This window comes from Trichomonas vaginalis, chromosome VI (assembly GCF_026262505.1).
Source record: "Trichomonas vaginalis G3 chromosome VI, whole genome shotgun sequence".
NCBI classification, from domain to species: Eukaryota; Parabasalia; order Trichomonadida; family Trichomonadidae; genus Trichomonas; species Trichomonas vaginalis.
In genome coordinates this window covers 12,383,330-12,396,025 of record NC_067208.1, presented here as the reverse complement: position 1 = coordinate 12,396,025, position 12,696 = coordinate 12,383,330, and the positions used below count along the sequence as shown (strand labels likewise).

The window sequence follows — 12,696 nt, the reverse complement described above, 5'->3', positions numbered from 1 at the left end:
TAAATTAGCATATTAACTTTCACTGCGCTCAATTTCTTTGCTATGATGACAATATCCTTTCTTGACAACGAATATTGAAATCACAACAATAGTTGTTACTAATACCAAAGCTACGACAACTCCAATAATAATCTTTTTCTTCTTTCCGCTATCGGATGCATTGCTAGATACTTGATTTCCTGCTTCATTTTCTTGGTTTATGCTATCTGATGTGGGAGATGATTTGTCTGGCTGTGCTGCATTTGTTTGAGGTGTCGGAGCTTTTGGTGTTGGAGTTTTAGGAGTAGGCGTCTTTGGTGTTGGAGTTTTTGGAGTAGGCGTTTTTGGTGTAGGGGTTGATATTTCTGCAGCATCACAATCAACAGGATAGACGGTATAATCATAAACATTAGAATTATATTTAACTTGAATATCTATTCTCTTTCCAATCAATTTTTGGTAATTAGATTGATACAATCTATCTTCACCATAATCAGAAAGATTGAACATAGCTCCACGTTGTTTTCCTCCATAATTTCCAGTTGTGTATTTAATAGCACCAACTTTCTGAGTAACTCCATCAATTTTTACTGATATTTGCAAAGGCTCTCCTTCTGATATTTCAAGTGCCCAAAAACTGAATCTGCTGTAAATAAATCTAGCTGGGAAATAGCCAGGTGGAGGATATGCTGTGAATACAAGTCGTTCTTCGCTACTGGATCCCATATTAAAAGTTTTCATCGCAACACTATTTGTGAGACCGCTTTCACCAGATTTTAATGAGTTATAAGCACCTCCAAATGCTGTTGTTTTGAGTCCCCCATAAAACACCCATCTTCTATGTCCCAGATTTTCATTATAAACACCTGGATCTTGAATGAATTGCTGAATTGCTCTAGCGGCATCAAATGATCCAAAACCTGATCCAAGGTTTGAACTTGAGCATCCAGCATATGCTGAGGAAGTATAGCATGGCGTACTGGAATCTGGTCTATGAATTAAATTTCTATTTTTGACATTGCATATTGCGCACTGAATTTGTTCATTATCATATTTTGAATCAAGAGATACAGGTGTATCAAATCCAACAAGCCATCGCATGTAATTGAGTTCTTTAAGCGCTTTATTGTCATCGGTTCTTTTGTCGTAGCTTTTCTGTGTGCAACTTCCTTGTTGATCTTGATAAGGCGGTTTTCCAGAGTAGCTATAGCTCGTACTAAAAACATCCGTTTTATATCTGTTGCAGACCTCTGCTTTTGTTCTTCTTTCTAGTTTATCAAAGCGGACACATATGAGGGAGAACAACATTCGAAGAATGACTAATTGAATACTTTACAATTTTTATGAAACTAAATTCATTCATAAAATGATATAAATAGCAAAATCAATAAAAATGAATTCAAGATGTGGCAAACCCAAATTTTAGCTAAAAGTGACAGGGAAAAAAACGTTTAGTATTAAAAAAAAAGACCGATGAGAGCTTCGTTCGAAATATAGAGGGAACTGAGAATGCGCAACCATTCTCAGGGAATATTGGATGCTATTCCCGTTCCCTCTGTATGGAAAATTGAGGTTTTCAAAGGGAGTTAAAATAATATCAAATTTATACTAATTTACTTCAAAATACAAAAGTATTTGACAGCTAAAATTAGTTACTTTAGCAAGCCTATCAATACCCTTTTACGATTATTGTTACTTTTTCGAAATAAAAGTAAAAACAAATTTATACTAATTTACTTCAAAATACAAAAGTATTTGACAGCTAAAATTAGTTACTTTAGCAAGCCTATCAATACCCTTTTACGATTATTGCTACTTTTTCGAAATAAAAGTAAAAACAAATTTATACTAATTTACTTCAAAATACAAAAGTATTTGACAGCTAAAATTAGTTACTTTAGCAAGCCTATCAATACCCTTTTACGATTATTGCTACTTTTTCGAAATAAAATAAATTTATTATCAAAAACCTTTTTTTTCTTAGTAAAAATAAAAATGTTATTTTATATCAAGTTTTTATTCATAAATTTTTATAATGTTGTATAAATTTCATTAAAATTTACGTACATATTAAGGTACTTATCTTCTACATATATAATCTTCATTAGATATATACATGATAAATAAAATTCATAAAACATTAAAAATCAAAAAATTAGATGAACCTTGGCAATTAAACTTTATTAAATAATAGTTGTTTATAAATTATATTATATTATTATTTAATATTATTTTGATAATGAAGATTTTATTTTGCAATAATATAAACGAAATTTTTTACCTTATGAACTTTTGATGGAAATATGCAAATTTAAAATAATAAAGAAAGCCGCGAGCAAAGCGATCGGCTTAGTTCGAAGATTTTGATTCAAATCTTTGCTGATCTGTAATTCGCGGAAGCCGCGAGCGAATCGAGCGGCTTAGGTCTAAGATTTTGATTCAAATCTTTGCTTATATTCCTTAAATTCTTTATGAAACTCGCAACAGTTCCATAAAAAATTTTAAATTCTAAACTGTCGAAATTACCGATCGGTAATCACACCCTTCACGGGTGTGTCACTTTTAGCTAAAATTACCCCTACTCTTCAAGATGTCAGATTTTTTTGAATGTAGTTTCAATTATAATATTCTATATCAAATAATCAATTATTTCTGACATTAAAACACAAATTTATCAATTCATAAGTTGGCTTAATACTCTTCTACTGGAGTTCGATCATTGTGATCAATCAATGTTGAAAATATTTTTTTCTGGGAAAAACTTTTAATTTATGGATGGATCAGAATGAACCGTTTCATAGGAAAACTCCTTTCCTACCTTCAGAGTACTAGATTTTATATGATTGGAGGTCTATAAATGCTTTGCTGAAAAACTATTGTTTAATTTATTGTTATTATCGTAATTGCTTTCTAGATACAGTTACTTATGAAGAGTTTTGTTCTTGTTAATCAATTTGCACAGAAAAAGATGCTAATTTTATTTCTAGTTAAATATTTGGATTATTCGGCCATCACTAAGAATTCAAGATGTCTATAGCTAGTACAATTATTTTATGAAACATATTCTAAAAGAAATGAATTGATTATAAAAAATAATTTTTAATGTGATAAAAAAAGGATCAGATTTTTTTTTCAACGAAAAAGGTCGTTTTAAAATAAAAATTAATTCATTGAACTTGCATATGTAGCAGCACCAACAACAGCATCTGGATTCTCGGCAGCAGCCTTAGCGATTTCTTCCTTATGATTGTTTGCGTAGTTAACAGCATATCCTGCAGCTTCTTTGACAGCTCTATTCTTGAAGTCTGTCTTTCTGAAGAGGATGAGAGATTGCCACCAAACCCAACCCCAAGCAACGACGAAGAGTGTAGCAATAATAGAGAAGATGATGGCAATAATGCCAACCCACTTGCCTTCAGCTGCTGTAACGCCGTTGATTGCAATGATCCATCCGAATGATCCGTATGCACCAAGACCAACAGCAATGTAGACATAGAAAAAGAAGTATAAGGCGGACATGATGAGATAACCGACGAACTTCATACCTTTGAATTCCTTTAGAGCGTTGTAGAATGGCATAACGACGCTTTCGAGGGAAATTGGATAGAGAATAATAAGGAAGAACCATGCGAAAACAATTGATGTGGCTGGTGAGTCGATCTTGTCAGCTGGACCCTTTGTCAAATAGAAGAGTGACAAGAGGGCGTTGATGCAAAGAACAATGGCACTGCCATATGAAAGCCAGAATAATCTTGACATGACTGGTCTGAATTCTTCTTCTAAGTCGTCTTCTGGATAATATTTGTAAAATTTGAGAAGAATTGGGAAGTTTCTTGGATGTGGATTGAGTTGTCCAAGGGTTCCATTTGCTCTGGCTTCTTCAATTTCGCGCTCTCTAGCAGCAATTCTTTCTTCCCTCTTTCTTAAGGCTTCTTCTCTTGCCGCTAGTTCTTCATCCGTTAGTTTTATACCCATAACTTGATCTTTGTATCCACCTTGCTGGTTGGAGGCGGATGAGGCTGGAGCTTGGCTTGGCTGAGAATCTGTATATGAGGTATTTGTAGTTGGTGGTGGAGCTTGTTGCTGCTGAGGGGCTGGATCCTGATAATTTGAACCCATAGCAAATGGGTTATAAGAATCATCTACGGATGTCTCAAAAGGATTTGCCATTCGAAAAAAATATTTATTCAATGTAGGGTCCGCTTCGGCGATACAAAAATAAAAAATTATTAGATTTAATAGTATGAATCAAAATAAATAATGAAATTTTTATTAACCTTTGAAAGGGCAGGTTGATTTTTGTCAGGATATTCAAATAATTTAACTTTATAATGACTCATATGCTTGCACTAGAAATGAAATTCTACACTGACGATGGGATCTCAATTTTTTATTGTTGAATTAGATTTACACATTTCGGAGAGCATAAGCTTAAACAAGAAAATGTCAAAGCTTTTTGGCAAGCTCATACATCCTCAAAATAAAATCTACTGGCCGCTGTTTTGCATTATTTCATCGAAATTAGCACTATACAATAAGTTTTCTGTCCTATGAGTTTATTTTAAGCATTAGCTATTTCAATTCCAATTCGATAAAGACTACATCACAGTAAGTTATGCATAACTAAGATTACATTTAATTTTTTTTTCTGCAATCAATAAAATATTTTTGTAACATTTTCTGTATTAGAGATTCAATGAGAAATGAATTCACATACACTCTCAAGTGAATATTACAATGTCATTTAATACAATTCCTTCAATTAAATTTCGATCCAAAATTCATATATGAAATTGGGATCTTTAAATGTGTGAATATCTACCTAAAATTATAATTTTGGATTTGGGTGATAAAGAATATTTTACCTAATTTTTTTGGAAGTTCCGAATCGATGGACAATCAATCAGAGCTATTCACATTTTTTTAAATTGAATCAAGTGATTTGGACTTGAAGGTAGGTACGCCTTTTTACTCGCAGTTTATTGTAAAGGTATGTACGACTTTTGAATATGTTGGACAATTTCTTGAGAGAATGAAAGAAACAAATATGCGCTAATCTAATAAAATAATTTTTATTTATAAAATGAAAATGGATTTAATCATTATGTTCTTTAATTGGTTGATAATTTTTGTGGGAAGTGAATTTTTGTACGATTAAGGCGAGAATCTTTTTTGGGTAATTACATATTCTCTCCCAAATGTGAGAAAGTTCAATCATTAGTGGTTTACCTTGCAAAGGTAATACTTGAATAAAAGTTTGAATTGTTTCTGAGTTGTCAGTATTCTTAGATAACAACAATATTAGATCAAAATATTCTGCTCTGAGATGTACGTTTTTGAAAGAATAAAACAATTTATCATCAGGACGAATTTGGTCAATTTCTTTGAAAAAGAAATGAAGATCTTCATTTGGCATTATAAGATAATAATTGAAAGAATACATGTTTTTTGCACGAGCAAAATACTTAACAACTTTAATGTTTTGAATGCAATTTGAAAATTTGTTTGTTGAAAACATATCTATCAACGTGCTAATGTTATTAACATTTGAGACTTTGAGGTAGAAGTAAATGAGGACTTTGATTACATTATTTCGATATCTTTCATATGGAAAGATAATTACAACATTTATTGGATCAGTGAGTTTTTCTGAGATAATTAAAGGAATGTTACGGTATAGGACAGATGTTTCCGGAAGCTGATAAGGTCTGAAGAATTCTTTTAGCTCGGGTTTGATTGTTTCAACAAGGAAATCTTTGATTTCGGAGTTACGTAAGAACCTGCTGTCTTGATAATTTAAATTATTGTTGTTTACATTGCCATCATTCGAATTCGAATCAACAGACATTAAAATTTTTAAAATTTTATGTCAGTTTTTGAGTATTATTTTATTAAAAAAATAGAATAGTTTAAATCCAACTCGAAATAAATTTAAAAGAAAAATTTTCCATATCAAGGGTGCCCTATAAACGATAACGTAAACATCACAAAAATAAATTTATTGAACTCGAATATATGGATCACTTTGATTCTAGATACTCAATATAATAGCCTTGAAAGTACTTTTCTGCGGGTGGTCTATCATCTTAATTTTTGTAAATTGAAATTTCATAAAAATTTCTAAAATTGGAGAAAGTTGTATTTTAGATTTTGGAGATAATACAGGTTCTTTATTCAAACGAGGTATCCATATTCAATGAATAGTTTGGAAGCTGAAAAAATAACTCATAATAAAATAGAAATCTTGAGGTAAAAAAAAGCTTTATAATGGTAGTACATTTTAAAAAGATTGATGTTATTTGATGATGCATTTCGAAACTTATTCTATAAGGATCCAAATTGCAGAATAATAATAATTAAAAAATAAATCTTTAGATAAAAAACTCTATAAAGGTTGTGCATTTGAAACAGATTGATAGAAAGCGAATTCATTGAACTCATTTTCAGAAACAGGGAACTTGATAGCAGGTATAATTGCCTGCAGTTGCAAGTCATTATAATGTTGAATTATTTCATTAATTTGCAAATCTTTGATTCCTTTATCTACATTATTTTGCATCCATTCTGTATCATCTCTCATTCTATCAAACAACTCAGAAGACAATGATCCTGCAACATCGAAAGCGTTCTTTGCATTATTCTTAGCGAGATACGTGAGAGTTATGAATCCGCATTTCAAATCTCTGTAGCAAACATCTCTAAAGTGTGATTTATACAATTTACACAACATTTCAACGACATCATCATTCATTAACTTCTGGATTGCCATGCTCTCATTGTTAATTAAACTTCCTGTGAATAAATAGAAAGAGGCCCATGTCAATAACTTCATTTCTTCATTGTCAAAACCGTTATTTGTCATTCCGAAATGTAAAATATTTAATGCGTTGTCAATAAACTGGTAAAAACTATCAATACCAGCATAACAACCACAAGCGGCAATGAACAATGCAGGTACAATGTTTGATGCTGAGTTATATTCTTCTTGTTCGTTTTCTTCCCTCTTTTCTATTGGACTCAAAATTCCTTGTAATTTTTGGCCAAGTGAAGTGACAAAATCATTATTTGTTGTCAAATTTGTTTCTTTGTTCAACAAAATTGAGGAAATCAACATCGCGAAATATTCATCGATATCAATGTTGATGAAAGAGTTGTTCATCTGTGCCAACAATGTCATTACGAAATCAGCTAAACTTGGTGTAACAACACATAATTTTATCGCTAAAACCGCTGCAACTTTTACATGTTGACTTATTCCAGCTGATTGAGGATATTGTGTTATATCTTCTTTGAGCTTGTTTAATAAGTCTTCCTGTATATGGAATTGGATATTTGTTTCTACAGGAATACAGTCAATCGTGGATGCAATTGCGTCAATGTCTTCTTCCATTGTTAGTTCATTTGCATCGTTGTTTTCTTCGGCCAATTTACACCAGTGGTCGACCAAACCGTTTATGATGTTTACCGACTCTTCGTGGGCTTTTGTGCCTCCGATTCTGAAGAGTTTGGAAAGAACTGTTGTTTCGACAGGGAGCTTCAGTTCGTCAAGGAGCTCTGTGACCTTGGGGAAGAGTTCTTCGAATGGAGCATCAATGAATTCTTTGTATGCGTCGAGATCTTTGCCAACTTCGTTGAAAACTTCGTTCAGAAGGTTAACAGCGGCATGAGCAACAATGATATTGTCTGCTGTCTGAAGTACTTGTCCGGCAGTGATGGAGGCAATGATAATGTCCTCTTTTGGCTGAACAATACTAATAAATCTGAGAATTGTGGCGGTAACGAAAGGTTCGATCTCAATTGTTAATATATTGAAGATCTTTTCGAATAATTCAGCATCTATTGGTGCTATTTTTGCGTATGAACACATTAAATAAATTCTAGATTCGAGATCAAAGTAAAAACTGAGTTCTGCTTTACTTTCTGGGATCTCTATGTTGGAAAGAATCTCAATTGGATCGAAATGTGCAAGATAATTCTCTGTAACATGATATGTAAATTTTGATGCGGCAATTCTAGCGGTCATCTCAAGATCTGAGTCATCTGTGAAGCACTGGGATATGTATACACTCGGATTGACATTGAAGTCGTTGTAATCTTCTGTTGTAAGCTTAGCTGCTGGAATAATAAAATTATTGAAGATTTCTTCTGTTACAAGATCATCAATAAAGAGGTTAAAGTATACAAGATAGTATATAATCGATATAATACCGTCAATCATCTTCGTTGATTGAAGAGAATGCGTTGTTGCAATAACTCCTTCAAAAAGTGCTGGCATGACATCGTTATTGAATAATTGAACGAGTTCGGCCTTGTTAATATCAATTTCCTTCTCATCGCTGTCTGTTGTGCCTTCGTAAACGAATTGAATTAAATATACGAAAAAGTCAAGTATTGATTCTTTCATTTTGGTCTGATTTGCGTTTGAGCCTTCTAACTTAAGGCCTTGTATGTAGATTTCAAGCGATTTCATGAAAGATTGGTCAATTGATAAAGATTTTCTTTGAACTAGTACTTTTTGTATATTGGCGGTTGCTGCAATGATCAAAAATGCGTTCTCATCAGAGCCAACTAGTTCTCCTGCAGCTTCAATTAAAGAATTCAAACTTTCAGAAATTTGAACTCCAAAAGAAATGGCGGCTGGCGCTGTAATAAACTGTGCACACATGGATAAAACAGTGTAAATATCGGCAAGTGGAGTTTTATCATTGATTAAACCAAAAATTGCTTCGAAAACGGGTAAAAATTCTTCCTCTTTGTTAATTGCTGCCTGTACAAAGCAATCCTGGATAGTACTACGCTGGTCTGGTGGTAACATAAATAACAAGCTTATAATTGTTTCTTTTGAGGAGTCATCTGATAGGGCATCGAATAGTGCTTTCCAATTTACTGCTGCAAATCGCTTGAATGCAATTAAAACGTTTCTGAGAAGATTTTTATCTGATAAAACTTCCTCTTTATGAAGTGTTTGGACTAAAAAATGTAGAAATTCGGGATTTTGGCATAGTTCCATCAATTTCTCACCAGTTGCCTTAACAATTTCTGGATCCTGTGATGAGATATTGCGGAAATCTTGAATTTCCATTGGTCAAACCCTCAAAATTTTAGGTGTCTTCATAAAAAAGTGTCATTGAATTTTTCAGTCAATTCTATCAGCACATCCGCCGATAAAATTAAGACTGCATATATACAGTGATCTAAAAATATTCGTGTAAATTCACGAAAAGTGACACAGCTCAATTCACGCAGATCTCATTAAATCTCAGTGAATTGTAGGTCCAAGCCGAAAACACCTTCAAACAACAGATAAGGAAGGCTAAACAACTTATAAAATAGAAATATACGATATTTTCTTCATAATTAAACAATTGCTTATATTGCAAAACCAAAGAGTCATATTTTACAATATGTATGACGTCTCCGGCATGTGCTCTCTTTGTTTATTTGATTTGATTGCAATACTCTTGTGTTTCGCTCTTTGAACTCTGTTTACACGAAACCCTCCGTTCCAACTTCAACAATATCGTTATTTGTACCGACTAATACAGTAAAGTCACGATATTCTTGAAGTTGGAGGGAAGATTTCAAGCAGGTCAGTAATTTGAGCACTTACAAAGCTTTATTCTGCCGATAGATAATCCTGGAAGACGATATTTTCTATCTATGTGGCGGAAGGCTGGGTTTGAGACACATACTACCACTGGAAAGCCTATCTCAGCTCCATTTGTGAAACAAGCATGCCGCTTTGTCTTCATTGGGGATAATTGCGTCCCCCACTTGGGTGCCATATTATATCTATAAATTTAATTAAAATTCAATAATATTAAGATTATTGACATTAATGACATTGTTTTCCACATGTAAAACATTACATTTTTTCTTCTAATTAATTTAAAGAGTATTTTATATGGTAAAATGCAAATGTGTCCTTTTTAAAAATAATTATTATTAATGTCGGACGACGACATTGATCAAAAGGAATACAGCAAATTGCGAAGCATCTACAAATACTATATTGATTCATACAATGCTTTGTATCAACTAAAAACGGAAAAAGAAGAAGAATTAAACGAGATATACAAAATGATCAAAACAGAATTGCTTGATTCAAAGAAACATCTGGCTCGAAATGTTATAAAAGACATTTTAAATTTCATTCCGTATAACAATCGCTATACAAAGTCGTATTTATACCTTACCAAACTCATATCCGATGATTACCATGTCAAAGATATCAACGACGTTCCAACTATTTCAAACTTTCTGTTTTATAAAGAATATGGAATTAAATTAGACGAATCTGGTGATTTCGACGATATTGATACAGAAAATCTGGATATTCATACAGAAAATACAATATACAGAGCAATTATGTATAATGATTTAGAAAAATTCATTGCATTCACAGCAAGCGAAGAATTTGATAACGACCAAAGACTTGAAAGCGATTTTTATCCAGATTCTAAGAAAGGATATTCATTACTTGAATTATGTTGTTACCATGGAGCTGTTGACTGTTTCAAGTTCTTAAGAACAAAATTTAACTCAGAAATAACTAAAAAATGTCTGCAATTTTCATTTTTAGGAGGAAATCCAGAGATCATGAGTGAATGTTTGAAATCTCAAGAACCAGGCAAAAAATGCATGAAATATGCAATTATTTCACACAACATTGATTTTGTTACATTCTTGATGAATGAATATGATATGAAAATCGATTTATATGATTGCGGAAATTACAACAATCTTGAAGCATTTTTTGTTAAATTCGATCAAAATTTCGATCAAGATTCTCTTTCCAGTATCAATTCTTACTTTATTAAATCTGCTATATTTGCTATTCCATCTCTTTGTGAATATTTCATTTCACAAGGTGCAAATATCAATGAAGAGAACTATGAAGGAAAAACCGCTCTTTTTTATGCATCAGAAAAAAACAGTAAAGAAATGGCCGAACTTCTTCTTTCACATGGTGCAAATGTCAATGCAAAAAAGATGGGTAAATGGACTGCACTTCATTATGCATTAGAAAATAATAGTAAAGAAACAGCTGAGCTTCTTATTTCACATGGTGCTAAAATCAATGCAAAAACTGAATCTGGTGTAAGCCCTCTTTATTTTGCAGTACGAGATAATTATAAAGAAATGGTCGAGTTTCTACTTTCACACGGTGCAAAAGCTAATGAAACAGAATTTTATGGAGATACTCTATTTCATTATGCTACAGGACAGAATTATAAAGAAATAGTCAAAGTAATTCTTTCACATGGTCAAAATATCAATGAAAGAAATGAATATGGAAAAACCGCTCTTCATATTGCAGCAGAAAATAATTATAAAGAAATAACCGAACTTCTTCTTTCACATGGTGCAAAGGTCAATATAACAGATTATAATGGATGTACTCCACTTCATATTGCTGCAATTGAAAATAGTAAAGAAACAGCCGAATTTCTTATTTCACATGATGCAAATGTCAATGCAAAAGACGATGATGGATGTACGTCACTTTATTATGCTGAAGAAAATGAAAATAAAGAAACAGCCGAAGTTCTTATTTCACATGGTGCAAAAATATAACGTTCCATCATAAGATGCTTTTTTTTGACATTTGTAAATTCTAAATTGAATGAGAAAAATGAAATAATACTAAGCATAATACAATATTCTAGATTTAATTATAATTAGGAAAAAGTTAGTTTTGAGAGTACTTTTCATAGGCATATAGAATGAAATCTTCTGAAAAATAATATCACATAAACTCATATTATTTTCTAATATATATGTAATGCATGAAAAATAGCGTGACTTCATTTTTGACAGTTTACAAATGTAAAGTGTTGCATCCTTAAAAACTTGGAAATATATACATTCATGAATTATCTTGTATATTAATTGAAGTTAGTATCCCTAAGTTGGGTAATGTGGCACTGCGCGCCTCCGTACACCACTTAGCGGTTTTGACACTTTACGAAACCGGTAACGTATATTTTACAACACAACCATAACACCAACTTAACCTTAAATATTTACAAAACCGTCTGACACATAAATGATTTCACTAATGATTTCACTAACGACTTCACTAACGACTTCACTACCGTCCTCACTAAATAAAATATAACCTTATTTTTATTTTTTTTAAATTTTTTATTTCATTACAAAGACATGTCCGACTACATTTACTATGACTCTTTCCCAGAACGTTTCCGTGAACTATTCAAAACTCAAGTAAAACTGAGGAACATGCATTTTAACAAAGACAGACCCATTGACGATGAAAGAAACCCTGAATATATTACAATCCCTTATGACGCAAAGTTCATTGCATACATTCCTTATGGACGTAGAGGAACGAAAACTATTTCAACAAAGAACAAAAATTATTTCTGGAGCGATGAAGAAAATTGCCTTATCTACATAAATGCATACTTAAATAAAGCTACATATTGTACAAAAGAAGGTTGGACTGGATTTGAGCTCTACATATACGACGACGATGGAAACAGACGTTGTGTATACCCATACGATAATATGTACCATTGTTTTCATCAAGCATTAAACGAATACATAGTCAGTAAGGGTCTCATTCCTGCTGAGTAGAAATGTTATATTTTTGTTCCCACATTTATATAAAAATAAATGATATCACCACCCGCACACGTATGAAAACATAGCACAAAAATAAATTTAGGTGAAGTGGTGAAATCTCACCTCTTT

The 12,696-nt window shown here is 32.2% G+C and overlaps 6 protein-coding genes across 6 annotated transcripts, besides 3 other annotated features; 2 read left to right on the top strand and 4 right to left on the bottom strand.

The window, feature by feature from the left end:
• Positions 1-12: 12 nt before the first annotated feature.
• TVAGG3_0852590 (uncharacterized protein) lies at positions 13-1,287 on the bottom strand (the record flags this gene model as incomplete). The annotated part of the gene is made up of 1 exon (XM_001323351.1): positions 13-1,287. One exon carries the CDS (start codon positions 1,285-1,287, stop codon positions 13-15), a length of 1,275 nt encoding a protein of 424 aa, XP_001323386.1.
• A 100-nt stretch (positions 1,288-1,387) lies between these two features.
• Positions 1,388-2,563: a mobile genetic element.
• Positions 2,564-3,064: 501 nt separating this feature from the next.
• TVAGG3_0852570 (protein transport) lies at positions 3,065-4,200 on the bottom strand (the record flags this gene model as incomplete). The annotated part of the gene is made up of 1 exon (XM_001323350.2): positions 3,142-4,149. The coding sequence occupies one exon, from the start codon at positions 4,147-4,149 to the stop codon at positions 3,142-3,144; it is 1,008 nt and encodes a 335-aa protein (XP_001323385.1).
• Positions 4,201-5,074: 874 nt separating this feature from the next.
• Positions 5,075-5,827, bottom strand: TVAGG3_0852560 (uncharacterized protein; the record flags this gene model as incomplete). The annotated part of the gene is made up of 1 exon (XM_001323349.1): positions 5,075-5,827. One exon carries the CDS (start codon positions 5,825-5,827, stop codon positions 5,075-5,077), a length of 753 nt encoding a protein of 250 aa, XP_001323384.1.
• A 109-nt stretch (positions 5,828-5,936) lies between these two features.
• Positions 5,937-6,066: a mobile genetic element.
• Positions 6,067-6,252: 186 nt separating this feature from the next.
• On the bottom strand, positions 6,253-9,082 carry TVAGG3_0852540 (armadillo (ARM) repeat-containing protein family; the record flags this gene model as incomplete). Its single annotated transcript, XM_001323348.1, has 1 exon — positions 6,365-9,061. One exon carries the CDS (start codon positions 9,059-9,061, stop codon positions 6,365-6,367), a length of 2,697 nt encoding a protein of 898 aa, XP_001323383.1.
• Positions 9,083-9,927: 845 nt separating this feature from the next.
• Positions 9,928-11,615, top strand: TVAGG3_0852530 (ankyrin repeat and SOCS box-containing protein 4 family; the record flags this gene model as incomplete). The annotated part of the gene is made up of 1 exon (XM_001323347.1): positions 9,928-11,556. One exon carries the CDS (start codon positions 9,928-9,930, stop codon positions 11,554-11,556), a length of 1,629 nt encoding a protein of 542 aa, XP_001323382.1.
• Positions 11,616-11,875: 260 nt separating this feature from the next.
• Positions 11,876-12,696: part of a mobile genetic element that runs on past the window's edge.
• TVAGG3_0852520 (uncharacterized protein) lies at positions 12,145-12,579 on the top strand (the record flags this gene model as incomplete). The annotated part of the gene is made up of 1 exon (XM_001323346.1): positions 12,145-12,579. One exon carries the CDS (start codon positions 12,145-12,147, stop codon positions 12,577-12,579), a length of 435 nt encoding a protein of 144 aa, XP_001323381.1.